The following is an 11,690-nucleotide window of genomic DNA, read 5'->3' on the forward strand; positions in this document are numbered from 1 at the left end:
GGTAACACACAGAGAGGACGGAAGGAAGTACACAAGGGACATCACTCAAGATAACAATATTATAAATATAACTAATACAGAAGAGTGAGTTCCCTTGACCTCACAATTATTTCAATCTATTACAATTATGATATCGTTATACAAACACACAAAATCTACTTATCATCTTTTAATTTTGTAACACCTAGCCTATGTGCGGACTGGCTGGCCAATGTCCAGAATAAAAAATTACAATATTAATTTATGTAGACTAAAATGAAAGTTTTATTTTAAAATACCACCTACTTCTAGATTTCTAGACCTACTTGACTTTCATAAAAACATTTGGGCAACGTACACTGACACATAGCCAGTAAAGTATTTATTAACAAATTATCAAATTATATATCTAGGCCTAAATAATTATTACAAAATAAACGATATTTTACTTTAAGTACATGTATTCGCTGCTGATTAACAAAATGGCGCCGTCCAGTGATGATTCTGATGAAGACGATTTTGTAGTAATTGGAACTCCTTTGCCCCCTCTTGTTGAAGGTTTTTAACTTTAATCGCTTTTGTTTTCGTGTAATATATTTTAAGTGTAGATCTAGACTTTGCTTTTTACTAATGTTCGATAATATTTTGGGTAATCTATCATTTTGATTTAGTTAGTTCTAAAGTTCCACAGATCACACATAGACTCTAGATCTAGCTGGGAAAATTCCGAACTCCCGAATTTCATCGGGCGCTATTTTGTAACCGTTTAACACAGAAACAAACCCAAAGTACTATATTATTCCTCTGCCATTCTACTCTTAATATCTAATCTATCAATCATTTTATATTCCTACGCATAGATATCATGTTTTAGTGATGTGCTACTTGTGATATTTTTTTCCCTGCGGACACCCGAACCGGCTCGCGTAACGATCGTATTTTATACGTTTTAATCCAATTTTAATAACTAAAATAAATATTTTACACTTTTAAACATGTTGTTGATTGTATTATTAATTAATAGATTGCAAAACCAAATAAACACGTTAATTAAATTTATTAACAACACATTAAAAGATGACCCAGTGATGACTCAAGGGACGCAAATATAATAATCATAACAAAGGGACGTAAGAATCACTAACAAGACATGATGTAAAATTTACTTAGATATGCTTGTATGTAGAGACACAAACTAGATTTAGAAAAAGTAGATGATCGAAATAATTTAAAACAACAGGAAAAAAATAGAAATCATATAGATTCTAGACTTAGCTTGAAATATAGAGCATCTAGAAGATCTAGGCTAGTCTAGCTCAAGTAGTTGGTTACACAACGAGGTGAAACCGCCCTAATCGTTACCCATGCTGCGGCCACTCCTATTCACCTCTCAGGTTGCTTTATTAGCCTTATCTATCGTATGTACAGTGTCCCACACATATTGTAGAAGTTATTTATAGTTAACCTAGTTATAACAAGCTTTGATTGGTTGGTTTTATTCGTCTCATCCGGGACCTAGTATTTTCATCCTGGGGTACTGGAATCGCTACGAAGTCATACCTCGAAACTTAAAACTTTAAAAACTCGTCTTCCAGAAGGAGAAAAACTAAAGAATTTGACCTGGATATATTTAGAAATGGACATGTGTAAAGCAGATTTCGGTAGTTTCGTATAAACATCCAAATAAATATTATATGAAGTGATAAACAGGCGATGATCGCACCAGTATTTTAACTGCGTGTGGAACTTCAATCTAGATCTTTATTCAAGGCCTAATGAATTTATTTTTATTTGAGTTGAATTGTTTGTGCTGAATTTACTTAAAGCCTACACTCAGTAATTTAATTTACTCATTTAGCTTAAAATTAAAATCTAAAACTTGGTCTAAAAGAGTGAAAAATACTCAGTACTGTTGTTTAGATAGTAATAATAATAGGTAGGCTATGTTATTTGTCAAAATATTTGTTAACTTAAACAAAAACTGCAGAAGCTACTGTAATCTCAGTGTAATGATATACCTAATTAATACTAATTATTTTGTAACTGAAGCAGTACTCCAGTTATAGTGTTCACAGAAATAAAATACCACTTAGGGTTAGGTTACCATTTTTTATCCATGTCAACAATAATGGTCAAACCCAGCTCATCAAACTTGGCAGCCTTCATTGAAATAAAATATAATCTTTTATAATTAGGCCTAAGTAAAATAAATAAGGCTTCATAAAAAAGGAAGCCAGTGCTATTTCATTTTACTAGTTCTACCAATATAAATTAATATGCCTGTATATCCCAAGGTCTTTCTCTGAATTCTCCTGTGACCTTGTTTTTTTTTTCCTTGAATGTTTTATGCTGAACTGGAACACACCAGTTTGGAATCCTATGTCAAGTCTTTTATCAATCATGTCTCTAATGTGAGATTTACAGTTGAAGTAAAAATTTACCATTTTTTAATTAGGTCAGCCATTAAAAAAGTATACAGCTGTTGAAGACCTAACAGCCAGAGACAAGCAAGGTAGACGCAGATTCCATGGGGCGTTTACTGGAGGGTTTTCAGCTGGCTATTTTAACACTGTTGGAACCAAAGAAGGTTGAAATACTTAACATTGTTATTTTGCTTTTATATCAATAGTTTTTCCTGAATAGAAATATCCAACAAAAAATGTATTGAAACATTTTTTTTACCATTATTTTCAATTTGATACATTAGTGTCAAGTAACATACATTCATTACATTGATAATTCAGATCCATAACAAATATGTAAAAAAAATGGTATAATTTATTATATCTTATCTTTTAATATTTTCAGGGTTTACACCATCCTCTTATGTGTCCTCAAGGAGTAAAAAAAATGAAGTTCCAGAGAGGTCTGGGTTTATACCAGAAGATTTTATGGATGAAGAGGTGACATACAAGATTTACAGTTTTGTTAAAATATGACAAAATTACTGTTCTTTGGTAAAAAAATATGTGGTATTTTGAACTCTTTAAAGTGTAATGTGTTGATGATTTTTTTTTTCCCACGCAGGATTTGGAAGAACATGGTATTGCTCCTCGCAAGTTTGCCACTGTAGGTACATTTACATCAGAAGAAAGGAAAAGGAAATCTATTGAAGATGCTACAAGCGTTCATTCGAAAGCAACTCTTGGAATTAATTCAGCTATAATTGATATAGCTGTCCCTAAAATGTAAAAGCATTATGTTTTAAAAATTGAAATCCAATTTTAAATATGGAACAGTACATTTTTTTAAAAGGCATTTACTGATGTATTTAATAGATACAGTTTTTTACATCAAACTTTCTATTTCAATAGTTTTTGTAAAATATGTTCTTGCATCAACAGGGTATTATTTTATGTTCTAGAATGCCAATTGGAATTAAGCTGCTAAATAAAATGGGATGGCGGGAAGGTCAGGGAGTTGGACCTCGGCAGAAGAAAAAGAAAAAAGTCACCATGAAGAAGAAAGGTTTGCTAACTGAACTAAAAAATTCACTTAAATACCTCAACCATCTTTTAAAAATAAAAAAAAATTGGAAATGAAATACTTGTGTTGATTTATTAAAGTATTACTAATACTGTTAACACTATTTTATTTTTAATGATACCTTTTTAAAATCCAGATCCTACTGTCAAAATGTATGGATGTGCACCCCCACCATCTGATGATGATGAGGTTAGAAAATAAACATTCATGTTTTAAATCTTTAATGTCAATAGTGTTAACTAATACAGACAGTCCTACCCAAATATCATTATATACATTCTGCAAATCCTACACACAAAATTGTAACTTTTTATAATTTAAAAAATATTGAAAAATCTAACCCATCACAAAAAATGAGTAAAGTATGTTCATTCCAAATCTGTAATCTGATAATGTTCTTCAACATAGTATTGATATGGGCTTACTTCTTAGTATTTGTCCTGTACAAGTCAGAAAAACATGGAGATTGCTCTACATAAGGGGTCTCCAAACTTTTCAGTCAGAGGGCCGCATTAACTATCAAATTTCAGTTCGGGGGCCAGTTTTTTACAGGCATGTCTTTGATTTTTCTGGGCAAAGTTCCTCAGCCATCACCAACAAACGATTTTTCCTTGGACAAAAAGATCTCCGCGGGCCGGATGAGAGGACTTCGAGGGCCGTATCCGGCCCACGGGCCGTAGTTTGGAGACCCCTGCTCTACATCTATATACAGTTATTATACATATGCTCATATAAATTGAATATGCAAATTTATATTTCTTATTGTAATATTATTTTTGGTTTAAAACACAACCATGTTTATGATCCACATTGATGTTTGAAATAATTTTGTTGTAATTACTCTTTCTCAAAATGATTGTCTGCTAATATTAGATATGAGGAGCTAGATCAACATATAGAAAATAACCTTATTTTTAAAACCACAGCATCAGTTTGGCATGTTCTGATCAAATTTCTTATTCAAAGGAGAAAGAAAATGAATTTAATAAAAGTTTTTTCTTTCACATTTTCAGGATTCAGATGATTTTATACCCAAGGACATGAATGATGTAACTTTTGCACCAAAAGATGTTACTCCTATTCCTCTGGATTCTAAAGATGATTTCCATGGCCTCGGATACCATGGACTGGATCCAAGGCTTGCCCTTCCTGGTTCTCACATTCAGTTATTCGGCTCTACTGCGACACGCTCATCAACAGGTGTTAAAGGAATAAGGGGACAGGTATTTTTAAACAGCCAGGAGATTTTTTATAACTGCTGGAATTCCTGGTGCTCTAAATGACACAAGTTATCCATATTCAAATGTGAAATTGAACCTTTAAGAATAGATTATTTTGTACAGTTTTCAACTTTTTCCATTTATTTTCTTTAAAAGATTTAATGAAAGTTTAAAGGTTCTAAACAACCAAAATCATTATTCCAGCACACACTGTGTCTTTAAAAGAATCTTGCACATTTGCATTAATTTACATTAAAGTGTGTAAATGTTATATTCTTAAAAAGTGATTTTTAAAATAATTTTTTAGGCTTTTGGTGTGGGTGCTTTTGAAGATGAGGATGAAGACATATATGCTGTGGACAACATGTCCAACTATGACATAACCATGCAGCTTGATGATGAAGTGGACAATAAATTTGGATGGACAGCACCAAGAGAGCATGGTTTGATAGACTTGTGTTTAAAAAAGTTTATATTGTTGTTCAATATACTGACAAGTGTGAACTAATGTTGCTTTATGAATAACAATTTTTCTCTCTTCAGGTAAACAAACAGTTCCTGTCACCTATGTTGGGAAGTTGTTGGAAGGATTTAAACTGTCATCCACTACATTGATGCCTAAGAAGGTGAAACTTATTGACATATAACAGCAACATAATTTTTGTGCTAGACATAAAAACAATTTCTTTACAAACCATTAGTCACTCTGAAATATTGGCAACACCAATATTAATTGTTAAATTTTGTTTCATGAATTATTGGTGCGTTATAAAAAAAATTGTAGCTACTCCAAAAATGTAAAAAAAAAAAAAAACTGTCTCCTTGGTTTAACTCTAACCCTACTAAGTGCCATCTAATTGTCTTAAGCCCATTAATGAACCTTTTTTTAAAAGACAATAGATTTATGATAGTATTGGCTTGGACTGCTTATATTATAACTTATATCTATAACACAGTCATGTTCCTACTGCAAGTAAAGAGTCAGGTCAATTTAGGCTGACTTCAACCCTAGTCAGGATTACAAACTGTCTTTGAATTTAGTTTCTTCACCTTTCTAATTTAAAACTGATATTTTTTTGTATTCTCCAGAAATACCCCCCACCTGCGCTCCCAGCCCACTTCAGACCACAACACTGGTTCAGGAAAAAGAGACAAATCAGTCATTTACCAGACAGCACAGAACAGCAGGGTCAGAAAAAGTCTGATCAGATGAATGCAGTAGATAGAGGATTGATGTTAGGAGAGACTCCTATATTAGGTAGCGTGAATTGCACATCAGATGAAAATGTTGAATATTTGGATATACTCATACAAACAAGTCAATTTGATCCGATCTATGTTGATACTCTAAACATTAAAGCTTGAAGGATAAGCATGAAAACACTATTGACACCTGTGTGCAAACCTTTATTTTCTTCTAATTTCTACTGCTCTTTGTATTTGACTGAGAGGATTTAGCTACAACTTTGTTGTCAGCAGCAATACTCAAAAAATGAAATCATCTGACTATGTAAATAAAATTGAATTTGACTCACAATATTTAAAAAAAATTTACTTTTGCATTGAAAATCCTATCATTATCTATATGTCTATTTTATTCCTTATCTTTGTAGGCTCAGTGTTTGACTTAATCCAGAAAGAAGACAAGAACAGAATAGAGGCTACCAAGCAGGCTATAGCAATCACTCAGTCTCTGGCTAACAAAGCAGCCATGGAGCTCACATCAAAGTTTCACCAATCTGACAATTCTAATGTAAGAAAAATTGTATGTTCTCTTCTTTGTATACCAGTTTGATCGTTCTAGTATAAGAAGCTCCCTCTTTTTAACCAGCTCATTCTAAAGTTTTTTTTAGAAACGTTGCTTTTGCCTACCAGATTATTCTAATGTAAGAGATTGAAAACTTCTTGTTAAGTGATTTATTTTAAAATAACAATAAATGCTTTTATTAGGCACCAGGGCATTCTGTGGAAGCACCAGATCAAAGCAAGAACACATTCCTCTCCAAGTTCAAGCCTGCCAGCTCTACAGCAACTGTGACTGAACCAGTGTCAGATTCCCAGGCTAAAGCTCCACTGTTCCAGGGCAGCCTTAACTTCCAGCCTTTCCGGAAGGATCCAGTCAAACAAGAGAGATATGACAGATACCTGGCTCTGCTGAAGCAGGGTGTCAAAGGTAACTTACATCTCACTCATTGGAAGCTCACTAATGCTTTTTATCCCAAGTCTTCTGCTATTTCTAACTTTAGGATATTGTTTTGCTTATGGGGACCGAATTAAAAGAATGAATATCACATGATATACTTTTTGAATAATTGATATTTTAATAATTGTGGGATTCTAGCTTCAGCAAGACATGACTAAGTTTTATTGTATGTTTCACGTTTTATGTTTTTCTCAATACTAGACAATAAATATAGTACTGCTCAGAGTTTAGAAAAGGCTTATAGAAAAAAATAATCAACAGTTTAAGATTTACATGTGAGCATGTTCCTTTTTTCCTCTATTTTGACAAGTTTTAAAATAAAACATTTTTGCTTAAGTAAAATTTTTAACACTATACAAATTAACAAAACAGTTAGCCCTACACAACTTTTTAAAATAAAATTGTAGCTTTTTATAAAACAAGTGTCCAATCCATTTTTGACAGTTTTTCTCTCTCTAAATATTGTTGCTAATGGTAACATTATTGAAGCAACTTGGTTAATACTGTAAAAATACAACTTGCCCTGTAACTAATATTCATTATACCTCTTTTTAATTAATGTACTGATCATTTAATTACAATGTGAGTTTTGTATCTTGTGAAATTTAAAAATCAGAACCCTATGCTTCTGTGGCTGGCAGTCATATGACAGAGTGGGAACGAGCAAGAGAGAGGGATGAGTTTGCTAAGGCTTCCAAAATTTTCCGCCCCATGTCAGCCATGATGTCATCTAGATTTGTGAGAGGGGCTATGATTGATGACGAACACACCCAAGGACCCTCAAACTCCTCCGTAAGTTTGTAACTCTATGGAAGCCTGTTTTTTTAAATTTTATTTTGTTATTAGTATTAAAAATCAATGGCATCTTATAATTTTTATAGCATGAAGTGAGTGACCAAGCCAAAGCAGCTTCCATGAATATGTATGGTAAACTGACTCGAGAAGAGTTTGAATGGCATCCTGATAACTTATTATGTAAACGTTTCAATGTGCCTAATCCTTATCCTGGGTATGTAGAAGATTCATTCAAAGTTGTATTGTTAAATTAAAGAATTTTTAAAAAGTAAACTTTTTTGGTGTAAAATACATTAAATAATTCATTGTTGGTATCGTAAGAAGTAGTATAATTTAAATTGCTTAAATTAGGTGATTTTATAATACTTAACACTTACCTTGTGAAAGATAGTACACATTCAATTAGAACTATTTTGATTTGGTTGAGAGTATATTTTAAAATATCCACAATATTAAAATACATAACCCTGGTTATTGTCTAATTTCTCTTTAGGTCTGATATCGTTGGCCTACCAACAGTGAAACGGGACAAGTTGTCTGTATTTAATTTCTTAGATTTTGGTGACTATCAATCAGGGGATATTCAGGAACCTACTCTAAAAAAAACTGGTAAAAATCTTTACATACATTTTGATTATCTATTAAAACATGCATGCATATTTAATGGTTACATATATAAATGTTATTTTTATTTAATTAATCTTTCAGAACCTGAAGTGCAAGCACCTGCTCTGAAACCTAAACCCACATTGGCTTCCGTCTTTAAAGTACTCGATGATCCAGATTTTGATAAACCTGTAATAATTCTTTTTTGCTTAATATAGTTATTTTTCAATTTGACTTTTTAAAATTTTCGCTTGATGAAATTATTTTCAATTTTAAAAAAAACAAACATATTTTTTGCTTAACATAAGTAATAGTTTTAAGTTACATATTTATATAAGACCTTTTTATCTCAGACCTACAAACCTGGCTCAAGAGACAAGGAAGACAACAATACAGATCAGCCTAAGAAAGATGAAGATGAGGAAGCAGACGATGATACCCCACCTGACATTGATCTCTTCAGAGCTATTTTCAAAAATTCTGATTCTGAGGATTCAAAAGATGAATCAGAAAAAGAAATTGAAAACGATAGCAGTGATGAAGAAATGGAGACAAAGCCTGAAGCTGATAAAAAACAGCAGGAGGATAAGGAAGAGTTGAACTCTGTTACAGAAGGTGTTTGTTATGTTGACACCTTACGTGAACTTAGGATAGGAATAGCTTGATTGTTTAGACTAGGCTGTAAACATGTCTTGGTTATGGTTTAACAGTATGTGTCATATGGTTGCTGTCATGTTGTATACGTTTTTGTCAGTAAAGTCAATTCACTCTGCACATGACATCACTGAATGATATACAAGCACATACTTAAGCTATTTTTTTTAGTGTAAAGAGATATTGTAAATGTACCCAGTATTTTCTTAATAATTGTAAATTATCAAACACTTTACAAGTGTTTCAGCTTTGTGATGTAATATGTATGTTTTCAACAGTAATACAAATTTAAAAAATAAATAATTTTATTTCTCTCCATAAACAGAGGTGATTGTAAAACCAGAGCCATCTGAGGTCAAGGTTACAGATGAGCTAATCAATACCAGCACACCCACGGAAGGAAGACAGGAAGTGAGGCATGTAGGTCGTACAATGCGCAAGTCCATCTTTAGTGTTATAGATCATTTGGATGATCCTGTCTGCACTTCAGATAAACATCCAACTACAGGTGAGGTAACTTTCCCTAATTATGTTTTCCAAAATTCCAGCTCTTCTTTGATTTGTGATTTATATGCAAAATGTGATCTCTTTAGAACATCAGGTCATTACTTTTGTAAATTATACACTATAGGGAAAAACATTTCACAATTTAAGAAAATTTTTTTTTCCTTTAATCAAAATAATTGGTATTTCTATGAAATCTTTGCACACAAAACTATAAGTTGACAAACATAATATTTGTATTAGGAATTGATTGCACACTCTTTAGATACCCATTTATTACTATGCATGTAATCATCAAAAACTGCCATTATTTTATTGTTATTATATTTTTCAAGATTTGGTGGAGCAAGTGACTGTGATAGAAGAGGATGTAGATGAATATGGACCCAAGTTGCCACCTTCTTCCAGTTCGAATACACAGTCTCACACATTTGGTAAATTTTGGGGTTTCGCAAGCCATTTAAATAAAATTCAAGTTTACTGTGAACAAAAAATGCAATTATAATTATATTGTTATATTATAGTTTATAGATATTTATTATATATATATTACATATATTATATATATATATATATATATATATATATATATATATATATATATACATATATATATATATATATATATATATATATATATATATATATATATATATATATATATATATATATATATATATATATATATATATATACATATATATTACATAGATTACATATAATATATATATATATTACATAGATTACATATAATATATATTGTATATATTATATGATTAAATTATAATATTGTGAAAAACTTTTATTGTTTTATCAGAATCTAATACACCTATACTATCTACAAAGAAAAACAAAGATAAAGAAAGAAAACATAAGCATAAAAAAGAAAAAAAGGTAAGTATCTTGTACTAGTACTTAAACATGTAGTATTTTGCATGAAATTTTTAAATTTCATTTTATTCCTTAACACTTGTACCATCAATAATTAAAAGAAAACAATAAAATGGCTGTTTATTGAAATCTCTACTGCTTTGATAGACCTTAATAAATAACACATTTTTTTATTAGAAAAAGTCAAAAAGTAAAAAGGAGAGAAAGCACAAAAAGCACAAGAAATCTGGCAAGTCTAAAAAAGCTTACAAAGACAGTTCTGGTAGTGATGCTGACACAGAATCAGATAGTGCTGACTCGGATATTTCTGATACTGAATTACTAAAAAAGTAAGACTACATTTCTTTCTTTTGTTGTATGGTATCATATGTGTACATAACTATTTCATCATTATTGAATTATTTTAATTGCAGATTAAAACAAGTAGCAGGGAAAGTCCTTGATGTGCACTAAGCAGTATTGTACAGTGTATAGTGTAAATAAAGTTGTTAATTAATTATCAAAACAAGGTTTTTGTGTTATATTTGAAAAAATAAAAACTGATGACAGAGATTCTTGTAATTTAAAGAGAACCTTATGTAAAAGATGTACTAGGGATATGGACCTACAGTTCTTACATGAAGTTATAGAAGGGATAACTGGTGCACCTGTTAATAAATACTGGTAAATATTGTCCAAGTTTTGATACCTCCACCACTGTTTTGTTAAAATTTGAATGCAGAAAAACAGTTTATAGATGTCTTAATCTTGGCACCAGTTTAGTCTGCTGAATCTCTACACAATTTGCTATTATTTCAAGTGGTGAAGGTTTTTTGCACACAAAAAACTGTTTCATGGGATATCACAAGTGCTCAAGTGTGTATAGTAGTCATGTTTAGAAATGCTTATTACAGAGGAGTTCAATGTATGAGTGCCGTTGTTAAAATATTGGCATATGTTATTAGTGCCCACATTAGATGGGGGAGAAAAGGACACTTCCCATCTATCATTGGTTTGACCTCTAGTCTATTCCCTTTCATCTTTATTTTATCAATGCAGCTGTTACTTCTGTTTTATTGATTTTCATTTTTAGGTCTGTTTTTGTTGTTGAATCTTAGACAACCAAATCTACTGTACACTGCATCCCTTTTGACTATGAGAAATAGGGGATGTCAATGTTGGGTGGGAGAGGTTATAATTGCTAATTCCAAAGCTGGGGCGGGGGGAGGGGATGACAGCAATCAAAGCTTAGTCATAATACTTAATATTGTGTTGGAGAAAATTCCCTTCGGTATTACAAGAAGATGATCAGTGAAATCCAAGTCTACAAGTTGTTGGGTCTGTGTCTATTTAGTTCATCTACATCATGTAGT

General features: G+C 31.6%; 1 protein-coding gene across 1 annotated transcript; it reads left to right on the forward strand.

The window, feature by feature from the left end:
- The first annotated feature begins 447 nt into the window (after nucleotides 1-447).
- On the forward strand, nucleotides 448-10,843 carry LOC131957960 (G patch domain-containing protein 1). The gene is made up of 22 exons (XM_059322830.1): nucleotides 448-537; nucleotides 2,435-2,566; nucleotides 2,788-2,882; nucleotides 3,007-3,167; nucleotides 3,344-3,447; nucleotides 3,602-3,654; nucleotides 4,479-4,688; nucleotides 4,993-5,128; nucleotides 5,229-5,311; nucleotides 5,775-5,943; nucleotides 6,299-6,438; nucleotides 6,636-6,858; nucleotides 7,505-7,680; nucleotides 7,770-7,897; nucleotides 8,177-8,292; nucleotides 8,392-8,480; nucleotides 8,643-8,904; nucleotides 9,269-9,451; nucleotides 9,783-9,881; nucleotides 10,265-10,341; nucleotides 10,516-10,667; nucleotides 10,752-10,843. Exons 1-22 carry the CDS (start codon nucleotides 462-464, stop codon nucleotides 10,789-10,791), a joined length of 2,904 nt encoding a protein of 967 aa, XP_059178813.1. The 5' UTR covers nucleotides 448-461; the 3' UTR covers nucleotides 10,792-10,843.
- Nucleotides 10,844-11,690: the final 847 nt, after the last annotated feature.

This window comes from Physella acuta, unplaced genomic scaffold, assembly GCF_028476545.2.
Source record: "Physella acuta isolate Inbredline_101_S28 unplaced genomic scaffold, ASM2847654v3 ptg001281l, whole genome shotgun sequence".
NCBI classification, from domain to species: domain Eukaryota; kingdom Metazoa; phylum Mollusca; class Gastropoda; family Physidae; genus Physella; species Physella acuta.

Coding starts and splice junctions, on each gene's coding strand:
- LOC131957960 (XM_059322830.1), top strand. CDS start 462: ATGGCGCCGTCCAGTGATGATTCTGATGAAGACGATTTTGTAGTAATT. Junction 2,883..3,006: donor AAGATTTTATGGATGAAGAG/GTGACATACAAG, acceptor TTTCCCACGCAG/GATTTGGAAGAACATGGTAT. Junction 6,859..7,504: donor GCTGAAGCAGGGTGTCAAAG/GTAACTTACATC, acceptor TTTAAAAATCAG/AACCCTATGCTTCTGTGGCT.